This window comes from Stenella coeruleoalba, assembly GCF_951394435.1.
Source record: "Stenella coeruleoalba genome assembly, chromosome: 15".
Classification (NCBI taxonomy): Eukaryota; Metazoa; Chordata; class Mammalia; order Artiodactyla; family Delphinidae; genus Stenella; species Stenella coeruleoalba.
This window is the reverse complement of record NC_137161.1, coordinates 24293772-24321735: the sequence shown is the minus strand read 5'-3', so window position 1 is coordinate 24321735 and position 27964 is coordinate 24293772. Positions and strand designations below refer to the sequence as shown.

Genomic DNA, 27964 nt, shown 5'->3' with positions numbered 1-27964 from the left:
ATACACGGGAACTCCCATAAGGGTAACAGCTGATTTCTCAGCAGAAATTCTACAAGCCAGAAGGGAGTGGCATGATATATTTAAAGTGATGAAAGGGAAGAACCTACACCCAAGATTACTCTACCCAGCAAGGATCTTATTCAGATTCGATAGAGAGGTCAAAAGCGTTACAGACAAGCAAAACCTAAGAGAATTCAGCACCACCAAACCAGCTTACAACAAATGCTAAAGGAACTTCTCTAAGTTGGAGACACAAGAGAAGAAAAGGACCTACAAAAACAAACCAAAACAATTAAGAAAATGGATATAGGGACGTACATATCGATAATTACCTTAAACGTGAATGGATTAAATGCTCCAAGCAAAAGACACAGGCTTGCTGAATGGATACAAAAACAAGACCTATATATATGCTGTCTATAAGAGACCCACTTCAGACTTCGGGACACATACAGACTGAAAGTGAAGGGATGGAAAAAGATATTGCATGCAAATGGAAATCAAAAGAAATCTGGAGTAGCAATACTTATATCAGATAAAATAAACTTTAAAATAAAGAATGTTACAAGAGACAAGGAAGGACACTACATATGATCAAGGGATCAATCCAAGAAGAAGATATAACAATTATAAATATATATGCACCCAACATAGGAGCACCTCAATATATAAGGCAACTGCTAACAGCTGTAAAAGAGGAAATCGACAGTAACACAATAATAGCGGGGGACTTTAACACCTCACTTACACCAATGGAGAGATCATCCAAAATGAAAATAAATAAGGAAACAGAAGCTTTAAATAATACAATAGGTCAGATAGACTTAATTGATATTTATAGGACATTCCATCCAAAAACAGCAGATTACACTTTCTTCTCAAGTGCACACAGAACATTCTCCAGGATAGATCACATCTTGGGTCAGAAATCAAGCCTCAGTAAATTTAAGAAAATTGAAATCATATCAAGCATCTTTTCTAACCACAACGTTATGAGATTAGAAATCAATTACAGGGGAAAAAAACCGTAAAAAACACAAATCCATGGAGGCTAAACAATATGTTACTAAATAACCAGATCATTGTAGAAATCAAAAAGGAAATCAAAAAATACCTAGAGGGCTTCCCTGGTGGCGCAGTGGTTGAGAGTCCGCCTGCCAATGCAGGGGACATGGGTTCGTGCCCCAGTCCGGGAAGATCCCATATGCCGCGGAGCGGCTGGGCCCGTGAGCCATGGCCGCTGAGCCTGCGCGTCCGGAGCCTGTGCTCCGCAACAGGAGAGGCCACAACAGTGAGAGGCCCGCGTACTGAAAAAAAAAAAAAAAATAATAATACCTAGAGGGCTTCCCTGGTGGCGCAGTGGTTCAGAGTCCGCCTGCTGATGCAGGGGACACGGGTTCGCGCCCCGGTCCAGGAAGATCCCACATGCCACAGAGCGGCTGGGCCCGTGAGCCATGGCTGCTGAGCCTGCTTGTCTGGAGCCTGTGGTCCGCAACGGGAGAGGCCACAGCAGTGAGAGGCCCGTGTACCGCAAAAAAAAAAAAAAAAAAAACCTAGAGACAAATGACAATGAAAACACAAAATCCAAAACCTATGGGGCACAGCAAAAGCAGCTCTAAGAGGGAAGTTTATAGCAATTACAAGCCTACATCAAGAACAAGAAAAATCTCACATAAACAACCTAACCTTACACCTAAACGAACTAGAGAGAGAAGAACAAATAAAACCCAAAGTTAGCAGAAGGAAAAAATCATAAAGATCAGAGCAGAAATAAATGATATAGAAACAAAGAAAACAATAGCAAAGATCAATAAAACTAAAAGCTGGTTCTTTGAGAAGAGAAACAAAATTGATAAACCATTAGCCAGACTCATCAAGAAAAAGAGGGAGAGGACTCAAATCAATAAAATTAGAAATGAAAAAGGAGAAGTTACAACAGACACTGCAGAAATACAAAGCATCCTAAAAGACTACTACAAGCAATTCTATGCCAATCAAATGGAAAACCTGGAAGAAATGGACAAATTCTTATAACCTTCCAAGACTGAAACAGGAAGAAATAGAAAATATCAACAGACCAATCACAAGTAATAAAATTGAAACTGTGATTAAAAATCTTCCAACAAATAAAAGTCCAGGACCAGATGGCTTCACAGGTGAATTCTATCAAACATTTAGAGAAGAGCTAACACCCATCCATCTCAAACTCTTCCCAAAAATTGCAGAGGAAGGAACACTCCCAAACTCATATTATGAGGCCACCATCACCCTGATACCAAAACCAGACAAAGATACTATAAAAAAAGAAAATTATAGACCAATATCACTGATGAATATAGATGCAAAAATCGTCAACAAAATACTAGCAAACAGAATCCAACAGCACATCAAAAGGATCATACACCATGATCAAGTGGGATTTATCCCAGGGATGCAAGGATTCTTCAATATATGCAAATCAATCAATGTGATATACTATATTAACAAATTGAAGAATAAAAACCATATGATCATCTAAATAGATGCAGAAAAAGCTTTTGACAAAATTCAACATCCATTTATGATAAACACTATCCAGAAAGTGGGCATAGAGGGAACCTACCTCAACATAATAAAAGCTATGTATGACAAACTCACAGCAAGCATCATTCTCAATGGTGAAACACTGAAAGCATCTCCTCTAAGGTCAGGAACAAGACAAGGATGTCCAGTCTCACCACTATTATTCAACATAGTTTTGGAAGTCCCAGCCACGGCAATCAGAGAAGAAAAAGAAATACAAATTGGAAACGAAGGAGTAAAACTATCACTGTTTGCAGATGACATGATACTATACATAGAGAATCCTAAGGATGCCACCAGAAAACTACTAGAGCTCATCAATGAATTTGGTAAAGTTGCAGTATGCAAAATTAATGCACAGAAATCTCTTGCATTCCTATACACTAACAACGAAAAATGTGAAAGAGAAATTAAGGAAACACTCCCATTTACCACTGCAACAAAAAGAATAAAATACCTAGGAATAAACCTACCTAAGGAGACAAAAGACCTGTATGCAGAAAACTATAAGACACTGACGAAAGAAATTAAAGATGAAACAAACAGATGGAGAGATATACCATGTTCTTGGATTGGAACAATCAATATTGTGAAAATGACTCTATTACCCAAAGCAATCTACAGATTCAGTGCAATCCCTATCAAACTACCAATGGCATTTCTTACAGAACTAGAACAAAAAATCTTAAAATTTGTATGGAGACACAGAAGACCTGAATAGCCAAAGTTGTCTTGAGGGAAAAAGCGGAGCTGGAGGAATCAGACTCCCTGACTTCAGACTATACTACAAAGCTACAGTAATCAAGACAATATGGTACTGGCACAGAAACAGAAACATAGGTCAATGGAACAAGATAGAAAGCCCAGAGATAAACCCACGCACCTATGGTCAACTAATCTACGACAAAGGGGCAAGGATATACAATGGAGAAAAGACAGTCTTTTCAGTAAGTGGTGCTGGGAAAACTGGACAGCTATATGTAAAAGAATGAAATTAGAACACTCCCTAACACCATACACAAAAATAAACTCAAAATGGATTTGAGACCTAAATGTAAGACTGGACACTATAAACCTCTTAGAGGAAAACATAGGAAGAACACTCTTTGACACAAATCACAGCAAGATCTTTTTTGATCCACCTCCTAGAGTAATGGAAATAAAAACAAAAATAAACAAATGGGACCTAATGAAACTTGAAAGCTTTTGCAAAGCCAAGGAAACTACAAACAAGACAAAAAGGCAGCCCTGAGAATGGGAGAAAATATTTGCAAATGAGGCAACGGACAAAGGATTAATCTCCAAAATATATAAACAGCTCATGCAGGCTCAATAACAAAAAAACAAACAACCCAATCCAAAAGTGGGTCAAAGACCTAAATAGACATTTCTCCAAAGAAGACATACAGATGGCCAAGAAGCACATAAAAAGCTGCCCAACATCACTAATTATTAGAGAAATGCAAATCAAAACTACAATGAGGTATCACCTCACACCAGTTAGAATGGGCATCATCAGAAAATCTACAAACAACAAACGCTGGAGAGGGTGTGGAGAAAAGGGAACCCTCTTGCACTGCTGGTGGGAATGTAAATTGATATAGCCACTATGGAGAACTGTATGGTGGTTCCTTAAAAAACTAAAAGTAGAAGTATCATATGACCCAGCAATCCCACTACTGGCATGTATACCCAGAGAAAACCATAATTCAAAAAGACACATGCACCCCAATGTTCATTGCAGCACTATTTACCACAACCAGGTCATGGAAGCAACCTAAATGCCCATTCACAGACGAATGGATAAAGAAGATGTGGTACATATATACAATGGAATGTTACTCAGCCATGAAAAGGAATGAAATTGGGTCATTTGTAGAGACATGGATAGATCTAGAGACTGTCATACAGAGTGAAGTAAGTCAGAAAGAGAAAAACAAATATCGTATATTAATGCATATATGTGGAACCCAGAAAAATGGTACAGATGAACCAGTTTGCAGGGCAGAAATTGAGACACAGATGTAGAGAACAAATGTATGGACACCAAGGGGGGATAGCGCCCGGGGGGCTGGTGGTGGTGGTGTGATGAATTGGGAGATTGGGATTGACATATATACACTAATATGTATAAAATGGATAACTAATAAGAACCTGCTGTATAAAAAAATAAATTAAATTTTAAAAAATAAATCAAAAAGAAAACAAAACAAAACATTGAGGCAAGACCGTCTACCAGCAAAAGATTATGATCCACTGAAGGCTCAGATGATGATGGTTAGCGATTTTTAGCAATAAAGTATTTTTTAATTATGTACTTTTGGGGCTTCCCTGGTGGCGCAGTGGTTGGGAGTCCGCCTGCCAACACGGGGGACACGGGTTCGTGGCCTGGTCCGGGAAGTTCCCACATGCCGCGGAGCAACTAAGCCTGTGAGCCACAACTACTGAGCCTGCGCTCTACAGCCCGTGCGCTACAACTACTGAAGCCTGCATGGCTAGACCCCATGCTCTGCAACAAGAGAAGCCACCGCAATGAGAACCCTGCGCGCCGCAACGAAGAGTAGCCCCCACTCACCACAACTAGAGAAAGCCCGAGCACAGCCAAAAATAAATAAATTAATTAAAAAGAAAAAAGTATGCCAATGTCTTTAAAAACTGAGGCAAAATGGATACAGTCTATGGAAAATATAAACAAATGGTTCACTTAAAACGCTGGTGTTATTGAAAAACAAAAGGTGGAGATAAAGGAGATGACAATGATCCTTGATTGGATCTTGAACCCCATCTCTCCCCCAAAATGCTATAAAAGTTATGTATAAATTGGGAAATTTGAATTTAGAGTGTATACATTAGATAATATTAATCTCTGAAAGCTAATCTTCTGGGGTGTGCTAATAGTATTATGGTTATGTAGAAGAATGCTCTAGTTCTTAAGAGTTACCTGCTGAGTATTTAGAATTGATATGTCTTATTGTCTGAAACTTTTCTGCAAATGAGTTAGGAAAAGAAAAATGAAAAAAAAAAACCCTATATATCTATAGAAATATAGAAAAGGAGAATCCAAATTAAGGGTATTTATTACATTAGTCTTTCAACTTTTGTGAAAGCATGAAATAAAAAGTTAGGGAGGGACTTCCCTGGCGGTCCAGTGGTTAAGACTCTGAGCTTCCAATGCAAGGGGCGCGGGTTTGATCTCTGGTTGGTGAACTAAGATCCCACGTACTGCGCGGTGCAGTCAAAAAAAAAAAAAAAGTTAGGGAAAAAGCTAATTCAAGAAGACATAGAAAATTTGAATGGTCTTATAACCATTTAAGAAATTGAATTAGTAATGAAAATTTCTCCCATAAAGAAAAGAGCAGGGGACTTGCCTGGTGGTACAGTGCTTACGAATCTGCCTGCCGGGGCTTCCCTGGTGGCGCAGTGGTTGAGAGTCCGCCTGCCGATGCAGGGGACACGGGTTCATGCCCCGGTCTGGGAAGATCCCACATGACGCGGAGCGGCTGGGCCCGTGAGCCATGGCCGCTGAGCCTGCGCGTCCGGAGCCTGTGCTCCGCAACGGGAGAGGCCACAACAGTGAGAGGCCCACGTACCGCAAAAAAAAAAAAGCATCTGCCTGCCAATGAAGGGGACATGGGTTTGAGCCCTGGTCCGGGAAGATGCCACATGCCGCAGAGCCACTAAGCCCGTGCGCCACAACTACTAAGCCTGCGCTCTAGAGCCCACAAGTCACAACTACTGAGCCCGTGTGTCACAGCTACTGAAGCCCATGCACCTAGAGCCTATGCTCTACACAGCAAGAGAAGCCACCGCAATGAGAAGCCTGCACACCACAACTAGAGAAAGCCCATGCACAGCAACAAAGACCCAACGCAGCCAAAAATAAATAAAATAAATTCATTTTTAAAATTCTATCTAGAGATAATTATTGAAAAAAAAGAGCAGGCCCAGCCAGTTTTATAGGAAAGTTCTAGCAACATTCAAGAAGCAGGTGATTTTAATCTTACATTAACTATTTCACAGCAAATATTATAAGCTTGATACCAAAATCAATTACCAACACAAATGCAAAAATACTAAGTGAAATATTATCTAATTCAACATCACATGAAAAAGATCATGATAAAGTTGTGTTATGACTAGGTTGGGTTTATTCCAAAAATTCAAGGTTAGTTCAAGATAAGAAAAGCTATTGATATATGTATCACAAACAGCTTAAAGGTAAGAACTCACGTCAGTATCTAGATATATGCAACAACTACTCATAATAAAAATAACAAACAATAAGATAATTCAGTGGAGTAGCAGGGTATAAAACTAACATACAAATAGCCATGGTGATCATTTTGTAATATACAGAAATACTGAATCACTACGTTGTGGACCAGGAACTAACATAGTGCTGTAGATCAATTATACTTCAAAAACAAACAAACAAACTCATAGAAAAAGAGATCAGATTTTTGGTTACCAGATGCAGGGGAATTGGATGAAGGTGGTCAAAAGGTACAAACTTCCAGTTATAAGATAAATGAGTACTAGGGAAGTAAAGTACAACATGATAAATATAATTAACACTGCTGGATGTTATATAAGAAAGTTGTTAGAGCAAATCCTAAGAGTTCTCATCACAAGGGAAAATATTTTCTTTTCTTTCTCTTTTATTTTCTATCTGTATGAGATGATGATGTTTACTAAACTTATTGTGGTAATCGTTTCATGATGTATGTAGGTCAAATCATTGTACTGTATACCTTAAACATATGGTGCTGTATATCAATTATATCTCAATAAACCTGGAAAGAAAAAAAAGATACAAACAGCCTTCATATGCACAAATAATAGACAATTATAGGACACGATGGCAGAGAAAACATCAAGGAAAATAAAACTTAGAATTAAATTTAACAGGAAATGTGTAAAACCTATTCAAGAAAAATTTCAAAACACTCCTGAAAGACACTAACACAGACTTGAACAAATGTACAGATATCCCCTGTTGTTGTTTAGGATGATTCAACATCATCAGTTCTCCCTAAATTAATTTATAAATTCAATACAACAATGCAATCCCAATAAAAATGCCAACAAGCTGTTTTACGGAATTAAACAAGATGATATTAAAGTTTGCATGGAAAAATAAACATGCAAGAATAGCTAGGAAAACAGTGATAAGGAAAAATCATGAAGGGGAGACTAGCCCTATCACACATTAAAATATACTATGAAAGCTGTATAATTAAAATAGTACAATATTGGCACATAAATAGACAGACTAGTAGAATAAAATAGCCAGCATTAGACCAAAATACTTACAGAAACTTAGTATATGCCAAAGGTGGCATATCAGTGGGGTACAGATGGACTTTTTAATAAATGGTGTCAGGACAACTAGGTAACCATTTGAAAAAAGAAAAAAATTAGATTTATATCTCACACCATTCACAAGAATTAAACTCCAAATGAATTCAGGAGTTTAGTAAAAAATTAGTAATATTTTTTTAATGAAACCATGACGTACTAGGAAAAAACATGGTAATTCATCTTTAACCTTGATGTAGGGAAAAGTTCAAAATCCAGAAGCAATAAAAATGAAACGTTTTACATATTAAAAATACCGTAAATAAAATGAGAATATGTGCCCACATATTTGCATACACAAAAACATGTATGCAACTGTTCACAGCAGCATTATTCATAAATAGCAAAAAAGTAGAAACAATCCAAACACCTATCAACTGGTGAATGAATAAATAAAATATAGCATATTCATATAATGGAATATTATTTGTCAATATTATTTGGAATAAAGTACTAAAACATGCTACAACAGGGCTGAACCCTAAAAACATCATGCTAAATGAAGGAAGCCAGTCATAAAAGACCGCATATTGTATGAGACCATTCTTATGAAATGTCCGGGATAAGAAAATCTACAAACACAGAAAGCAGAAGAGTGGCTGCCTAGGGCTGGAGGGGTGTGGGACACGGGGGCAAGACAAATTAGCATAATGGATGGGTATGGGGTTTCTTTTTGGGTGATAAAAATACGCTAGTTTTGATTGTGGTGATGGCTGCATAACTCTGTAAATAGAGTAAAAATCATTGAATTGTACACTTTAAATTGGTAAATAATATGGTATATAAATTATATCTTAATTAAAAAATAAAAGCTGTTAAAAGAAGAACACTATAAAAAGGACAAATGAAAAACTGGAAGAAAATATCTGTAGACAAAGGGTTAATACTCCCCATATTCTTAAAAATTGAGGGAAATAAGACCTAACAAATCCAATAGAAAAATGAGGAGGGTGGGTAATGGACAATTCACAAATATGAAAAAATGTTCAAACTCACTCATATTTAGAAAAATGCAAATTAAAAAAACGCTGAGATACCATTTCTCACCAGACTGGCCAAAAATTTTAAATGTGATAACACACTCAGTGAGGTTGTGGGGAAACAGGCACTCTCATATTTTATTGGTGGGAACAGAAAATGTGTACAATCCTTCTGGAGGGAAATTTGAAAAGACCTAACAAACTACATATACACTTAACCTTTGGATCCAGTAATTCTAATACTTCTAGAAATCTGCCTTGAAGATATACCTCTAACAACACGAAAATACATATATACAAGGTGACTCATTGAAGCACTACTTATAATTGCAAAATACTGGAAACAATCTAAATTCTTATACATAGGAGAGAAGTTGAATAAACTATGGTATGTCCACAAAATGGAGTACTAAGCCACTTAAAAAAGAATGAGGAAGACCTCTATGTATCTATAAGTAGTGATTTCCAGAAAAGAATGTTAAGTGTAAAAAAGCAAAGCATAAAAGAGTACCTATAGTATGCTATTCTTCATATCAGAAAGAAGGAGATTGAAGAAAATATACATGTATTGCCTCATTTGTGCAAAAGAAATACAGGAAGGATAAATCAGAAACTAAACAGAACAGTTACTTGGGATGACAAAGAAAGAAGTAGAAAGAAAAGAACAAAATAGCAGGGATGAGGACAGAATACTTCATTTTCACCAATGAGTGCCTACTTCTAACATTCAACTAATCTCACCAATAAAAATCCAATCTGCTTCTGACATTAACTATGCTATAATTAGCAAAGGTGCAGCTCAAGCTATGCAGAGCAGAAGCACCTATGGCAACCACCTGTGGAGTGTGGCCTTTCTGATACAAAGCTGGATGAGCACCATGCAGCATGGATGCTTCATTAAAGTAACTCACTGCCCCTTGAGTTGAGGCTGAAACTAACTGGCACGTGTGTTATATCAGATGGTCTATGCAGAAGTATTTTAAGATAAATTATAGACATCATAACTCCATGGTAAAGACTTTAATGAGGGGACTTCCCTGGTGGTCCAGCAGTTAAGACTCCACGCTCCCAATGCAGGTTTGATCCCTGCTCAGGCAACTAGATCCCACATGCCACAACAAAGATCCCGCACGCAGCAACTAAGATCCCGCATGCTGCAACTAAGACCTTGTGTAGCCAAATAAATAAATAAATATTAAAAAAAAAAACAAGCTTTAAGGAGAATGGGAAGTCAGTCAAAAGAATGGAGAAAACATTACTGTTAACAGATAATGAGGGGAATGGAACCGGATCAACCCTATGGCCGCTCTCTAAGCTTGCACATGTGTAGCTCTACTCTTACTTCTCTTTAAAACTGTGTTGTTCATATATTAGGTTAACCTTAAAAATGCATTCCAATATACATTAGGTGCAGATAAATACTGGTGGGTTTTTTTTTGTTTCTGCGGTACGCAGGCCTCTCACTGTTGTGGCCTCTCCCGTTGCGGAGCACAGGCTCCGGACGCGCAGGCTCAGCGGCCATGGCTCACGGGCCTAGCCGCTCCGCGGCATGTGGGATCCTCCCGTACCGGGGCACGAACCCGTGTCCCCTGCATCGGCAGGCGGACTCTCAACCACTGCGCCACCAGGGAAGCCCCGATAAATACTGTTTGATTCCATTTATACGAGGTACCTAGAAGAGTCAAATTCATAGTGTCAGAAAGTACATTGGTAGATGTCAGGGGGTGGGGTAGTGGGGAGGAGGAATGGGGAGTTAGTGTTAAATTGGGACAGAGTTTCAGTTTAGGAAGGTGAAAAATTCGGGAGATGGATGATGGTGAGAGTTGCACAACAATGTGAATGTACTTAGTGCCACTGAACTGTACAGTTAAATACGGTTAAAATAGTATGTCTTATATTATGTGACTTTTACCACAATAAAAAAACATTTTAAAGTAAAATAAAATTAAAAACAACAACAACAAAAACTGTGCTGCCCCCTAGCCACATGTGGTTATTTAAATCTAAGTTAATGGGGACTTCCCTGGTGGTGCAGTGGTTAAGAATCACCCTGCCAATGCAAGGGACACAGGTTCGAGCCCTGGTCCAGGAAGATCCCACATGCCGCGGAGCAACTAAGCCTGTGCACCACAACTACTGAGCCTGTGCTCTAGAGCCCGCGAGCCACAACTACTGAGCCCGCGTGCCACAACTACTGAAGCCCGCATGAAGCGCACCCAGAGCCCGTGCTCCACAGCAAAGAGAAGCCACCGCAACGAGAAGCCTGCACACCGCAACGAAGAGTAGCCCCCGCTCGCCACAACTAGAGAAAGCCCGCACGCAGCAACGAAGCCCCAACGCAGCTAAACATAAATAAAAGAAATAAAAAAAATAAAAAATCTAAATTAATGGAAATTAATTAACATTAAAAATTCAGTTCCTCAGTCTCACTAGCACACTGCAAGTATTCAATCACCACATGAGGCTCATGGCTACCGTACTGACAATATACAGGTACAGAACATATCCATCATCACAAAAAGTTCTATTGACAATGCTGCTCTGAAAGAACAAAGTTTTAAGAAAATAGTACATTTCTGGGGATGGAAAATAATTCAACAAAGAGGAGGCATCCCTAGATACATTTAAAGAGGAAGACACAGCTTCTGAGTTCCCTTCTAGACTTCTACCTGCCTTTGATAATCTTGATCTTCTCTTCTTCCTCAAAAATACTGCCATCTAGTATAGAAGGGAGGGAGGGAGGGAGGGAGAAAACCATAGCCCCGGGGAGAAACAAACAAAAAACCCCCAAAACCCTTGAAAGCAAGAAGTTTTTGTTTCCCCTTTCCTTCCTACTAAGGACATTTAAAAAGAAATAAGGTGGGAAGTGAGACATCCATAAAGAAATGAATCAGGTAGATTGTTCAAAGTGGTTCTTCTAGTAGATTCCTGAGCACATACCCAAGATATGAGAGGCTTTTCAAACTTCGCAGATCCCATTAGCAGCCTCCCAGGTTTGGTTTGCTGCCATGTTCTCAGTGCTGTATTGGACCTGAAGTGTTACTGTTGTTGTTTGAGTAGGAAATGATTCCCCACCGCCGGCAAATTTGTGATTATAAAATGTGTATTAAATTTTAGGTATAATTTTTAAGACTTGGTCTTGGAGTCAGGTTTGGCTTTGGGTAACAGAGCCCTGAAAATATAATGTAGTATATTTACTGAGCCTACTTATAAAAATTTGCCTCAATTAAAGATTAAGTAATCTTTTAGGACTACTCCTGTTACATAAAGTGAGGCACACCTGAAATTCTTTTATTTTATTTTATTTATTTATTATTTTTGGCTGCGTTGGGTCTTCGTTGCTGCATGCGGGCTTTCTCTAGTTGCAGTGAGCGGGGGCTATTCTTCATTGCAGCGCACAGGCTTCTATTTGCAGTGGCTTCTTGTTGCAGAGCACAGGCTCTAGGTGCGTGGGCTTCAGTAGTTGTAGTACACGGGCTTCAGTAGCTGTGGCTCATGGGCTCTAGAGTGCAGGCTCAGTAGTTGTGGTGCACGGGCTTAGCTGCTCCGCGGCACGTGGGATCCTCCCGGACCAGGGCTTGAACCCTTGTCCCCTGCATTGGCAGGCAGATCCTTAACCACTGCGCCACCAGGGAAGCCCCTGAAATTCTTAAGAGAAACTCAGGCAATCCTTTGATGGCTTGTTATTTACAAACCCTAGAGCCAAACTTAATCTAGAGGTCCACATTGCAAATTTCCCCGTGAACAGATTGAGCATTCATTTTACCTACCTGTTTTGCTCAATAGCAAATGTTGACTTAAAATGAAAAGTATATAAGTAGAAGGGTAGGAAGAATGGTGCCTTAAACATTCAGATCAATTTTTTAAAACTTTTTACTGTAAAAATAAAATACATAAAACCACATAAAACATGTTAATCCCATACCCCTAATTTGTCCCTCCCCACTTCCCTCTTCCCTTTGGTAACCACAAGTTTGTTTTCTATATCTGGGAGCCTGTTTCTGTTTTGCATATACATTCATTTGTACCGTTTTTTAGATTCCACAGGAGTCTTTGATAGTTTCCTTGTTATCTGGTATCACAACGTTACAGGATCATCCTGTACATTTCCTGACCTAAAGATAGAATCAGCCATTTCTCTAAGAAACCCTAGTTTCTTTTAATGGGTAAAAATAGTAAGATTACAATCTGAGCTCCAAGGGTAATCACTGATACTGGGTTGGTCATTGTTTCTAGATCTTTTAGTGGATATAAACACAGACACAGTCACACACACACACACACACACACACACACGCACACACACACACACACACTCTCAAATACCTAAAGGAGCCAGGCAGGTAACAAATGAGTGAAGTGTGATTGAGATGAAGCATAGGGATTGCAGTAAACTGAAGAGGTAAACTAAAGGAGACAGACCTTCCAATTTTTCAAAAGAAGCCAGAAATATAAATTTTTAACATGAATTTTAAAAATATTGACAACTAATAAACACTTAGGTTACATAAACACATCTGTGGGACAGATGTGGTCCACGGGCTATGTGCACACTCAACCTGAAAAATTAAACCAGTATGTAGTTGTATCCCAGAAGTCACATTGTTGTTAACACATAAAAATATTTAGAGAAGTAAGAAAATTCTCAGATTGCTTCAGAAAAAGGCAAACTATAATAAGGAAGAGGAGAAATGTATAATTATCTCCCTCCCCCACCAACTCTCTAAAGTTGAGAGAAGCATTTTCTAAATAGAAACAATTTTCTTTCTAGGACATGGTGCAAAAATGAAAAAGTCAGTTATCAGAAAAAACTCTCGAAGAGAGTGGAAATCTAACAAAAATTTTTATATCTAAACTCTTAGAATATCAGAATGAGACCCAGGAGATATATTTTACATGATTAGGCATACTAGAGGCAATAAAACTGGTAAAAAGTTTATTGCAAATGCATGATCAACCCCTTACCCTCATTTTTACCTGTTCTAAAAAGAAAGGGGGACTTCCCTGGTGGTGCAGTGGTTAAGAATCCATCTTCCAATGCAGGGGACTCAGGTTCGATCCCTGGTGGGGCAACTTACCCCGTGTGCCACAACTAGAGAGTCCCCACGTCGCAACTACAGAGCCCACGTGCTCTGGAGCCCAAAAGCCACAACTAGAGAGAAGCCCGCGTGCTGCAACAAGAGCCTGTGTGCCACAACTGAGACCTGATGCAGCCAGAAATAAATAATAAAATAAATAAATAAAAAGAAAGGAAGGTAAGAGCATTGCCACCTCTGCTTTGGCCCCCTCCTGGAAGCAGAAGAGCTAACAAAACGTTGCTGGGGAAAGAAGGAGTAAGATGTGAAAATTCTAAATAAGGCCCCAAAGAAAGCCTGGGGAAGGGCCCAGTTGGCAAGAAAGACCTGGTTGGGTTTGGCTTCTTTAGTGCAAGCTAGTATCATGTGACCTGCTCCAAGCTCCAGAAATACAGAAACCACAGAATTAACTTTTTCAATTCAAAGATGAGAGGTCAGATTAGATTAAAGCAAAAACCATAAGAAGACTCACAAAGTTATTTCACCCAGGTTTCTGTTCTTTCAAAGAAAATAAGGACCTCAAGCCATCTAAGGAATCCCAAGCAAAAGGAAGGAGAGGACTAGAAACTTCCCTGACTGCATGAACCTCCCTCTGCCAGCTTCACAGTTTCAGCCTTGAGGTCCTGTGCACTTGGCGTATCCTTCACTGTAGCCTCTTGGTCCTGTGCACTTTAGGGCTATTGTATTCTGCATGCTATCAGATCATAACATTTTAAGCTTCTCTCTAATTTGGAAACTAGGCTGTAAGCCAAGGTCAGAGGAAGAGTAAAGTTGGGGGAAGGGACCAGATGGGCTCAAACTACCATTCTCAGAAATGACTCACCAGGGAGCCAGATGCACCATCCCGCCTTTCATCATGAAGCCTTTCTGTGTCTCATGTAGGGAAGAGAAAAACAGCTTTGCCTTTGGCACTGATCAGACGTTAGCTTGTCTACCACCTGCCTTTTGTACCCTCTAGAAATAGTACCAGCAGAATGGAGGCAGATTTGTAGAGTCAAAGGGGTAAGTACAAACTAATGTTTACAGTTCCTTTGACTCTAGAAAATGAATTATTTTCTCTTCCCCCTATCACCCCACGTATCTCCCCGCTGGTAACCATGTCTTTTCTATGAACATTTGAATACTAATAACCATAACTAATATCTACTGAATTTGTATCATACTGTTCTAAATACTTGACATGTATTAACCCTTTGCAGTAGCTACTACTGCATTATCTCCATTTTACAGATGAGGAAACTGAGGCACAGAGAAGTTAAGTAATCACTTCCCAGGGTCACGGAGCTAAGCAGAATCCAAGCCAAGACAGCTTCAGGGCCTGTATTCTAATGTCTCTCCTTTTCATTGTAAAATTTTCAAACACACAGAAAAGTTGAAAAAATAATACAATAATCAACCATATGTCTGTCATCTAGATGAAACCATAACACATTGCCATATATGAACTTTTCTGTGTGTATGAATTTTCTACACATCATGACACTTCTCCCCCAAAGACTTCTGCATACAGCTCCTAAAAATAAGGACATACTCCTATATACCATAATACTATTATCACATCCAAGAAGTTAACAATTTCCTATCATCATCTAATATCTAATCTATCTTCAAAATATTCTGAGTACCCGGGCTTCCCTGGTGGTGCAGTGGTTGGGAGTCCGCCTGCTGATGCGGGGGACGCGGGTTCATGCCCCAGTCCGGGAGGATCCCACGTGCTGTGGAGTGGCTGGGCCCGTGGGCTGTGGCCGCTGAGCCTGCGCGTCCGGAGCCTGAGCTCCGCAGCGGGAGGGGCTGCGGCGGTGAGAGGCCCGCGTACCGCAAAAAAAAAAAAAAAAAAAAAAAAAAAAAAATTCTGAGTACCCCCGAACATCCTTTATAACTGTTTTTTCCAAACCAGAATCCAGTCAAGACTCACCCATTCCAGTCAGTTACTGTCTCTTTAATCTAGAACAGTCCCCTCACTTTTTCTTTTGTATGACATTGATTTTTTGAAGAGAAGCAGACCAGCTGTCTTATAGATTGTCCTATATTTTGGTTATTTATTTCCTAATAGTATCATTTAACTTGTTCTTCTGCTCTTGTACTTCCTAAAAACCAGAAGTCAGATCTAAAGGCTTAATGAAGGTTAACATTCTGGGTAAAAATACTTTGGAGCTGATGTTGTGTACTTTGCACTGCAGCACATCATGAAGCATATCATGTCAGGCCGTTCCACCGTAAGTGATGCTGAGTTAGATTACCTGGTTACGGTGGTGACTGCCAGAGCACTCCTTTGTAAAGATTTACTTTTCCCGTTGCTATTAGCAAATAATTTAGAGGTGGAAGGGGGGTACTATTTTGGCACCATGCAAATGCAAATATTCTGTTCTCCAAAAATCTTTCATCTAATGACTTTAGCGTCCAATGATGATCTTTGCTAGATTTAATAATTTCACTGATGATTTACTATTCTATCCTTCCTTCTACAGTTATAAGCTGGAAATTTTCTGTAAAGAACTTTGCTTCATTAGCTAGGGAAGAATTATAGCTCCTTTGAAAAAGAAAGGGTATGGGACTTCCCTGGTGGCTCAGCAGTTAAGACTTAGCGCTCCCAATGCAGGGGGCCCAGGTTCGATCCCTGGCCAGGGAACTAGATCCCACATGCATGCCATCACTAAGAGTTCGCATGCCACAACTAACGAGCCCGTGTGCCACAACTAAGGAGCCCGCCTGCAGCAACTAAGACCCGGCACAACCAAATAAATAAATAAAATTTAAAAAATAAATAAATAAAAAATAAAAAGAAAGGGTAACTGCTTAGTTCTTTCCATTTAAGTATTGATTTTCAGAGCAAGAAATTGATAAAAATAGCCATATCTAATGATGGCATATGCATTTTTTCTCTCCTTGCCCCTTTTCTGAGCATCACTATGGACACACAGACTCTTATTTACTCGGTGTTTTACAATTACTTGCAGTAATTATTCTTTTGATGCTCAGAATATACTAAATTTAGCCAGTAGAAGAATGGGCTGGTTCCATTGTTCTTTTGATATAGTACCATTAGTCTTTAACACTACTTTGCTTTCCATCTTAAGATGTCCCAGTCAAGCCTGTGCTCTTATGTACATTACATAACCTTTCCTAGAGGGATGTATATGCCTACAGAGGGCTCGGAAAACTCTGAGAAAAATACAACGGCAAGAGCAGACGTATCACTTCCTTGTGGTTATCAAATCCAATTCAATTTGGGGAATGAAAGGAATTTTAAGACTATCAGGTCTAGCTACCCATGCTGATGCTCACAGCTTTGCTACAACTCCCCAAGATGTGGCAATTCGGTATGTGGCCTAAACACTCTGACCCACAGGGAACTCACCTCACTTAAGGCACCCTATGCTATCCCAGGACCGCCTCATACTGGGCTCCTTATAGTTCCCACCCATTAGTTCTAGTTTCTTTCCTCGGAGCCTATGGGTCTCTGTGAGAAGCTCACACCTAAAGATAATTTCCTCTTCTGTTCCCTCCCTCATATTTAAACAAGTGGGTTTATTTCCTGGATGTGACTGGATTGACTTTCCAAATACACTACCATGACTCACAAGGCCCTACTGCCTTTCAAGGCCACTTCATATACTTATATAAAAATATGTAAATATAGTATGGGCTGGGATTGAAATTTTTACATAAATGGGTCCTGAAGTTCATCTCACTCTTTCCAGTCCTGTTCACCACATATATACGGCTGCCAGCAAAGCCAATTCTACTCCCTAGAATTCTGCATCTAGTCCCTCATCTCTCCATTTTCCCTGACACTGGTCTGGGCCCCCGACCAAGCCCTCTGACTCGATCTAATACAGTGGCCTAACCTTTCCCAACCTCAGCTCCCCCTCACTACACTCCATGACAAAGGCTGCTGCCAGAGCAGTCTTCCTGCAGCACTCCCAGCTCCATAACCTTCAATTGCTTTTTATCTGCAGAGTCTACCATAGTGTCTAGCATACTGGACTTGGGATGCTCAGTACATAATGGCAGAGGGAGGGACTGAATAAAGTGACTGGTTGAGCTGCTTGATTTCATGACTCAGTTGTGCTGTCCATTGTTGTCAGGAGGAAATTTCCTTGAGTTTTAAACAAAAGCTATTTTACTTAAGGTAGTATTTGGCTTAACAAACAGTTTAAAATTTTTTGGTCAGTTCATGTGTATGAGTAAACATATTTTTATAGTATGTATTTAATAAATAGTTGCACAAAAATTTGGTTGCATGCATTCTTCTTGGTGCTCAGACTTTCTAAAGAATTAACTGTAAATATGAAGCCAGAAAGAAAATACCAACAGCATATTGTTACGTGGGAAAATGTTTGCATTCAACAAGAATCTAAAAAGAAAATCAAAGTAAAATAACTTCACAGTATGATGGTACATCTATTAAATTAGCGATCATAAATTGAATTTGAAAAGCCAGTACTGGCGACCTGGGAGGAAGTGGTTCACTTCACTTCAGACACTGATGGTGGGCGGCACTGCAAATTGGCTCCCGCTTTCTGGTGAACACTCTGGTCTTGCCTCATAAGAACTATAAAACTTCTCACACCTTTGGATCCAATGATTCAGATGGAGGAACACACCTTAAGGAAATAACTTAAAAACAAATGTCTATACTATTTGTATTAGTGACAACTAGGGCACATCTCAAATTCCCCAAATAGGAGAAAGATCAAGCTAAACATGTATCATTGTGTACATCAACATCAACACAAAGATACATGAAGGCACTTAAAATGACAAGTACATGGTCTATTTCAATAAATGGAGGTATACACTCAGTTTCAGCAACAGTGTTTATAATTAAGAACAAGGGTTCTGAAAGCAGACATTTCTTGGTTTGAATCCTGGCATTGCCCTCCATACGCTTTCAAGAAATGTTTCTCTTCTAAGAATGGATCTGGACCATGCAGGACCTACAAGCAGTTACTTGCTCTTGAGGAGATGTGTGTATTCTTATTTGAGTAGAAAAGACATTAAGGTTAGAGAGCAGGCTCTTGCATCAGACTACCCAAGCTCACCTCTTGGCAGTCACTTGCTGGCTATGTGACCTCAGGCAAGTGACTAAACCGCCCTACATTCCAGCTGCAACTCATGTGTCTAATATGGCTAATACTAGATTATTATATGGCTAATAATATGACCTACCCCATAAAGTTCTTCTGAGGTTGAAATGAGAAGATGCCTATAGAGTGTTCAGCATAGTGACTGACATGTAGTATGTTCTCAGTAAATGTCAGCAGTTTGTATTCTTCAGTTAAACTACTGATCACCCACTATGGTCCAAACATTGCAAGAGGTGCACCCACTACATTTCATCCATGCAAGAACCTTACGAGGTGAGTGTGGTTACACAAAATAGTTAAATGGGCTCAGAGAAAGATCTGTGAACATTAGGTAAAAAAAGGAGAATGCAAGATGGTTGGTAGATCCCGATTACAAACATGAAAATGAAACGCACTGACACATTTGCAATGATATGTATAATTAGAACGTAATGATCATTAGGTCCACTTTGTTTAAAGTTAGTCAAGTTTCTTTGTGTTTTCAAGTAGAAGCAAGCAAATGTGAACTGGGGACCCAGTCCTATTGCCTTTATTGTGCCTTGCCCTTCTCTCCCCTAAGCAGGGAACAGGCCACGTATTAAATGTCACCTGAGTGTTGGCTTCTGACCAGCAAGTGCTTACCTGGAGGAGATAGAGGAGTCCTGGGACAAACAAGGTGAGTGGGTAAAGAGACTGGTATGTTGCTAAGGCAAGAAAGATAGCACTGAGGAAGGCACTACCTGTAAAAAGAAATAAATATATGGAATAATCCAGCCACATCAATTAGGATTAGATTCAGCAACTCCCCAAAACAAGAAACTTTCCATAACTGCTCAAATAATCACCTGTCAAGTATCTCCTGGTGCATAAGATGCTAATAGCAAACTCACAGGAGTGGAAGGATCTTGATTTCTGATGAAAGGAAACCAAGGAAGTCAAAACCACTTACCTTTAGCAACCTGAGATACCACAGGTATATTTCTTGTAAAATTTTCAGATCCAGAAAGATTTTACAAAACTTCAGCCCGAAGATGAATAAAGGAATCAAGTCTGTTAACGTCCATGTCCTATTTAACTTACCAATTGATTCAGCCTACAATTATTGCTTATGTCATTCAGAGCTGTGAAACGTATGCTTTTGTTTGTTGCAACACCCCATCACTATTTTTATAACATCCCTTCCTTATGTACTCTCTTCAGGCCATATGTTTATTATTTTTTCAAATTAGAATATATTAATTTTTATTAATAATGTCCCTATTCCCTACATAAAATGGACCACTGTAGAATTATTAAACATGATGTTATAATTTTCAATGACAAGGAAAGATGTTTATCACAATCTATTAATTGAAGATCATAAAAGAGATACATACTATAACCCCTTTTTTAAAAAATGAATAAATACATTTTTAGAAAAACTAAAAGGTGGGAATTCCCTGGCGGTCCAGTGGTTAAGACTCTGCTCTTTCACTGCTGAGGGCCCAGGTTCGATCCCTGGTCGGCGAACTCAGATCCCACAGATTCATGGTGCGGCCAAAAAAACCCCACCTAAACTAAAAGGCTAGGCCACAGATTTCACAGTGTTTTTCTCTGGGTGGTTGGAATTATGGATGATTTTTCATTATTGTTTCTCTGTATTTGCTAAACTTCCTATAATAAACATGCTTTGTTTTTGTCATAAGAAAAAACCTGATATCTTGTCTCCCAAGGCAATAGAAATAAAAGCAAAAATAAACAAATGGGACCTAATCAAACTTAGAAGCTTTTGCACAGCAAAGGAAACCGTAAACAAAACAAAAAGACAACCCATGGACTGGGAGAAAATATTTGCAAACATTGTGACTGACAAGGGATTAATTTCCAAAATATATTGTACGAACAGCTCACACAACTCAATAACAAAAAAACAAACAACCCAATCAAAAAATGGGCAAAAGACCTAAACAGACATTTCTCCAAAGAAGACATACAGATGGCCAATAGGCACATGAAAAGATGCTCAACATTGCTAATTATTAGAGAAATGCAAATCAAAACTACAATGAGGTACCACCTCACACTGGTCAGAAGGGCCATCATTAAAGAGTCTACAAATAACAAATATTGGAGAGGGTGTGGAGAAAAGGGAAGCCTCTTACACTACTGGTGGGAATGTAAGTTGGTACAGCCACTAGAAAACCGTATGTAGGTTCCTTAAAAAACTAAAAAATAGAGTTGCTATATAATCCAGTAATCCCACTCTTGGGCATATATCTGGAGAAAACTGTAATTCAAAAAGATATATGCACCCCATGTTCATAGCAGCACTATTTACAATAGTGTTGCTATGTAATAGTGCTGCTATGTAATAGTGCCAAGACATGGAAACAACCTAAATGTCCACCAACAGATAAATGGATAAAGAAAATGTGGCATACATACACAATGGAATACTACTCAGCCATAAAAAAGAATGAAATAATGCCATTTGAAGCAACATGGATAGACTAAGAGATTATCATACTAAGTGAAGTGAGTCAGAAAGAGAAGGACAAATACCATATGATATCACTTATGTGTGGAATCTAAAATATGACACAACTCACAGACATAGAAAACAAACTTACGGTTACCAAAGGGGAAAGGGGGGTGGCAGAGGGATAAGTTAGGAGTTTGGGATTATCAGACACAAACTACTATACATAAAATGGATAAACAACAAGGTCCTACTGTATAGTACAGGGAACTATATTCAATATCATGTAGTAAACCATAATGGAAAAGAATATGAAAAAGGATATATACATATGTATAACTGAATCACTTTGCTCTACAGCAGAAACTAATACAACATTGTAAATCAACTACAATTAAAAAAAAACTAGATGGATGTAAGAAAAAAATATTTTTTTAAAAAAACAAACAAGTAGCTATTCCCTTTCAGATGGTTTAAGACAACAGAGTACCCTAAAATCAAGGCTAGAGAAACCCAGTTTACAACAGATATTTTAGAGTGGCCCAGAAATCAGTAGAGTTCAATTGATGGTCCAAGGCTGGTATCTATAATGATAATATTTCATCAAGTAACAGTGCTCATGGTCACTCTTATTAGTGTGGGGTCAACTTTTACTGAAAACAATAGACATCTTCTCAATAGTGTTCCATAAAAGAAGGAATTATTCACTCCACACAGTCCAGGGAATTTTACCCTCTCCCAACCCAGCTCCCGAGACAAACAGAAGCAGATGTTCCACAGGACTTTTCTGCCCACCAAAGTGGTGTATATACAGCGGTTTGACTTAACGATTTTTAGATTTGATGATGGTGCAAAAGCAATATGCATTCCGTAGAAACCATACTTCTAATTTTGAATTTTCATTTTTTTCCCCAAGCTAGCGGTATGTAGTACATATTCTCTCGTGATGCTGGGCAGCTGCAGCCGCAGCTTGCAGTCTGCCGCTCGATCACGAGGTTAAACAACTGATACACTTAACAACCATTCTGTACCCATATAACTATTCTGTTTTTCACTCTTAGTACAGATTCAATAAATTACACGAAATATTCAGCACTTTATTATAAAATAGGCTTTGTATTAGATGATTTTGCCCAACTGTAGGCTAATGTAAGTGTTCTGGGCACACTTAAGGTAGGCTAGGCTAAGCTAAGCTCTGATGTTCAGTAGGTGAGGTGTATTCAATGTAGTTCTAACTTAGGATATTTTCAACCTACAAGGGGTTTACTGGGACAGAACCCCATCATAAGTCAAGGAAGATCTGTACTTGAAACATCTAAGAGCCACCCTGGAAGAGGGAGGGTTATGAATGTGACTACTTCATAGAAAAGTAAGTGGAGAGAAAAGAACTTTGAGTCCTCCATCCCTCAAACCAAGGAAACTCACCAGCTAGAAACAATTCCTGGTTGAAAGAAAGTGGAAGGAAGGCAGAGAAAGGAGGAAGCTGGAAGTAAAAGACCAAGGACAGAACTCTATGGGATGGGCTATTTCATCACGTTGGTTAGTGCCAACATGATGTTCTGTATCCAGGGTACTTGTAAATATGACTGAGCAGGGACAGATCATGCCCAGCCAAGCTGTGCCAACAGCAGAGGTCCCCACACACCTCGAACCAGAACTAGGTCAACTCTGAGACTGGGAGATGGCAGTGGTGGGAAAGGTGCTATTCTGGAGCCCAACAGCTAGGGTGGACTCAGAATTCCTTGGCTGGGCCACAAAGTTGAACGATATTTTGGGGGAAACCAGCAAAGAGAGGGGAAAAGCTGGAAAGAACTTTTAAATTCAACACTGTTTTCTACAGAGATTGGTGGTGGTGGGAGTGAGAAGAGGCCCATGTGTCTGTTAACAGAGGAAGGATGATGTTCCAGTTCCATCCATTCTTACAAATGTGGTAGAAACAAACACATGACTTTCACCTCTCTCTCCCCCAGGAGACACCAGGGAGTGAAATAAACACAGCCACTTCCTGCCCTAATTGCCTGAGATCAGTAATTACTTGTCTGGAGCAGCTAACCATTTACAAGGTCCAAGAGAGAAGAAACAGCTCCTAGCTAAAAAATGGATTTGTGAGTTTTAGAATACTTGCTCCCAAGATCAGGAAGAAGCAGGCTTCCTTCCTTGGATGAAATCATTAGGAAGGAAAAATCGGTTCCTTCTGCTAGTCTACCAGTAAGTGGCATCAGCATCTCCCCAGACACCTCAGCTATTCAACGCCCCTCCCACTCTCACACGCCTTCCACTAGTCACCATGCCCCGTTGACCCACCTCTGAAACATCCATCACTGCAGTTCTCACTCTCTCAGTTTCTCACCAGTTTTCAGCAGCCCCTTCCTTCTCCTCCTCAATGGTCTCCCCGCCTCCCTCCCATCCAGTCCATCCTCCACAGATGTGCTGGAAGGATCCTTCTAAAACACAGTTTAAACTACTTACTCTGCCCTTGTGCAAAAGCAGCCAGACAACATGTAAACAAACGTGCAAGCTGTATGTGAATAAAACTTTACTAAAAAAAAAAAAAGACAGTTTAGATTGATTCAAGCCCCTCTTTAAAGACTTCTGAGGGTTCTATTTCATCTATCAGATTATGTCCAAACTCCAGCAGCAAACAAGACCCTTCACTCTCTTGGTCTTATTTCTCCAGCTTCATCTCTCACCATCTCCTACACATCCTCTGTCCTCCAGCTACACTGGATCATTCCCCAATTTCTGAAAACATCATGCGTTTTCATTCCTCTGTGTCTGTTATCAGGCTATTCTTAGCTGTCCTTTCCTGCCCTCCTTCTAGTAGAGACCCATCCTTCAGTGACCAGTGAAATGTTATTTCCTCTATGAGGCCTAAGCAGAGAAGCTAATAATAGATTATAGTTAACATTTATTGATCACTTACTAGGTGCCAGGCACCTATCTTCTGTATGTGAAAGCTCTATAGGTGAAGAAACCAAGGCACAGAAACAGAAGGGCTAAGTAACGTATCACATTAAGTAATGGGATTACTGAGCTGATTCTAGTGCCCATCTTCTTAATTCATTCAATGCTCTCATTCAATACTGACACTGTCTTCTAAAAATTTGCTAATGTTCCTCTCTCTCCCCATTTGTCTGTGAGTTTCTCAAAGGCAATAAACCTCTCAACTTAGAATCTCTAGCACCTACCACAGTGCCTGGCACACATGATGAATGAATGAATGAATATCATTCAGTGATACATGTGAAATCCTTTTTAAAAATCCAAGTAGGAAACCAATGTTCTTTTTTTAAAAATTGAGATATAACTGACACATAACATTATATAAGTTTCAGGTGTACACATAATGATTTGCTATGTGTACATCTTGTGAAATGATCACCATCGTAACTCTGGTTGAAACCAACGTTCTTGAGGAAGGAAAACTTATGAAGTATAAAACACAGAGTACTTTGTGACAACCTAGACAGGTGGGATAGGGAGGGCAGGACGGAGGCTCAAGAGGGAGGGGATATGGGGATATATGTATACATATAGCTGATTCACTTTGTTGTACAGCAGAAACTAACACAACATTTTAAAGCAATTATACTCCAATAAAGATATTTTTAAAAATAATTGAAACAAAAAGCACAGAGTAATGAAACATGGGAAAAACACAAGATAAGTCTGACTCTTGAATAAAACAGAGCCTGCAGCATAGCAGTTGAGGACTTGTGGTAGGGAGCCAGCACAGAGAATGTGGAGTAAACTATCGGATGGCTGAGGCCTCTGGTCTGGGGGCAGAAAAGTGGTGCTGCAACAGTCAGGAGCCTGGTGTGTGGGATGCTGGGGCAGGTGTGGATGGGGCACATGTACAGTCTGAGCAAAAGTGAGGGGGAGGATGGAGGCACACAAGAGACTCAGACAGGGCTGACACGTTTTTTTAAAAAAACTAGAAGAGGCAAGAAGAATGGGTTAGGAAGGCAGGAGGAGGCTATGTGCTTGGGGCAGGGTCAGGGAAGAAAAAAGTAAAAGGTGTCTTCAGATATTTTAGATGAACCATGCAACACGCCAACATTTCTGGAGTGTCTGCCCTATGCCAAGCCGTGCTGGGTGCGGGAGACTGGTGACTCAGACAGTCTCTGTCCTCAGGGAGCTCCCAGTAAACAATGACAAAATATGGGAGGAAAGTAAAAAGGAAGTATTCGGAGCGCATCAGGGGAAGCTGACAACTGAGTTTTGAACAATGAGTAGATGAGGCCGGCAGTCCAAGGGAAGAGCATGTGCACAGGCAGGAAGGCGAGGGAAAGAATGGTGTGCTGGGGGTGGAGGGGCAGAGACTATAATTAGCTCAACATGGCAAAAACAGAGTTGGAAGGAGTGACTGGAAGAGGGTGAAAAAGGGGCTTTTGTGGATGTTGGTAACATCCCTGTTTCTTAATGTGAGTGTTGGTTACTCATCATTTTGTGAAAATTCATTGAATTGTACACTAATGATTTGTGCACTTTTCTGTTTGTGTTATACTTCAACAAAAAAGTTATAATCTAAAAAGTCTCAGCAAGCAGGTAGGTAGGGGTCACATCGGGGAAGGCTTAGCTTGCACAGTCAATCAAACACATGTCTACAAGCCTAGACATGACATCTCAAATAATGTCTGAAGTGGCAGCCTCATTTGGGCAAGAGCTAGGGCATCCTGCTCATCTAACCAGGAGGAACTATACCAAGAAGACTGTGAACTTTACCAAAAAAAGATATAATCTACCATTTGTCTGCTAGAATGGCCCAGATACCCAGTCACTAGATTTCCTGTACAAGCTCTAGTCTTTGGCCTTATCATAAGAATACTAAAGTAAATCAGTCAAATGTGTATGTGCACTGGCTACAGTATCAGGGAATTTCATTATCTATCCAATCCAGCTTTGAATATGTCTTCCAACTCTTTTTTGGTGTCAGCATGGCGGCCACAAGCCTGGGCAAGACCTGGGGTAACACTCTGCCTCCAGGGACTCCACCTTGAAGTGACTTGGGCCGGGGTGGGTGGCAGAGCTACAGGACAGAGGAGGAATGTAGATGAGGTGGAGCTATGGAAACTGGTTCAAGATAAGGAATTCAAGTAGAATGAGCAGAGACTGGGTCACACACTGGCAGTAGGACAGATAGGAATGTGGTCAAAAGGGCTGAGGTCTCCCAGGACACTCAGAAGAGGAAGTTGCACTAGGGCCTGAGAGCAAGCAAGACTACTGGGCAGGAGGAGGGGCTAGGGCCTGGCCCAGTGTTCTATACTCCTTGCCAAGTGTTCTTTCAACAGCACAGTCTTTCTCAGAGTAGTCCATCCACATCAGTGATGATGATGATGACAATTCTCTGAGCACATACTCTGTTCCAGCCACGACTATAAGCATTTTACATGTATTAAGTCATTTAGTCCTTCCAGTAACTCCATGGGGCGGATAAAATCACTATCCCCATTTCACAGATAAGTAAACTGAAGGACAGAGACTTTATTTGCTCAGGGTCACAAAACCAGTGAATGGTGATAGAATTTGAAACCAGACAGTCTCATTCCAGAGCCCCCAATCTGTAACTGCAGCACTATGCTACCTTCTTGATTCTCAATCTATGGCTGCACCATAAAAATCACAATAAGCAGAGCAACTATTTGTTGAGCGGGTTTTGCTAAGGAATCATGCTAAGCATTCTGTGTTTCTTATTTATTCCTCTACTAATCCGTGAGGCAGATCTTATCTCTGGAATCAAACTGAAGCTCTAGAGGCTGTGTGATTTGCCTGAGGCTACAGCACAGGTAACTAGAACCAGCAGGTTTTGGGTTGATCTGACAAAACCCCAGGCTGCTTCGTCCTAGGGTCCTTGGGCCTTTGGGTCCTCTAAGACCCTCTTCATGGGTAAGGCCTCATTTATCGCAGAGGAACCTCATATAGAAGTGATGGGCTCATCAGAGCTCAGGTTCATCACTCTGCCATGTTCTTCCAGGGCTGGGCTCCAGGAAGAGAACCTCTCATTTTAACCTTCTCCCAGTTTTCTCCAGAAAACTCAGGAAGGGGCTTCCCTGGTGGCGCAGTGCTTAAGAATCTACCTGCCAATGCAGGGGACACGGGTTTGAGCCCCCTGGTCCAGAAAAATCCCACATGTCGCGGAGCAACTAAGCCCATGAGCCACAACTAAAGAGCCTGCGCTCTAGGGCCCACGTGTCACAACTACTGAGCCCATGTGCCAAAACTACTGAAGCCCGCGCACCGCACTTAAGAGTAGTCCCTGCTCATTGTAACTAGAGAAAGCCCGCACGCAGCAACGAAGACCCAATGCAGCCAAAAATAAATAAATTAAATAGATAAATTTAAAAAAAAACAAAAAAACCAGAAAGCTCAGGAAGACCCTGTCAATTCTGAGGGATCTTTTATTTATTTTATTTTATACAGCACATTCTTATTAGTTATCTATTTTATACATATTAGTGTATA

The 27964-nt window shown here is 40.0% G+C and overlaps 1 protein-coding gene across 8 annotated transcripts in view; it reads right to left on the bottom strand.

Annotated features, from left to right (window-relative positions):
* PIGU (phosphatidylinositol glycan anchor biosynthesis class U) overlaps positions 1–27964 on the bottom strand; it is a 127944-nt gene that overhangs the window by 50465 nt on the left and 49515 nt on the right. For all 8 annotated transcript variants that reach the window (XM_079946524.1, XM_079946523.1, XM_079946521.1 and 5 more), the window contains one exon: positions 19687–19784. In XM_079946524.1, coding sequence (XP_079802650.1) covers positions 19687–19784 — 98 coding nt within the window. The remainder of the gene's footprint in view (positions 1–19686; positions 19785–27964) is intronic.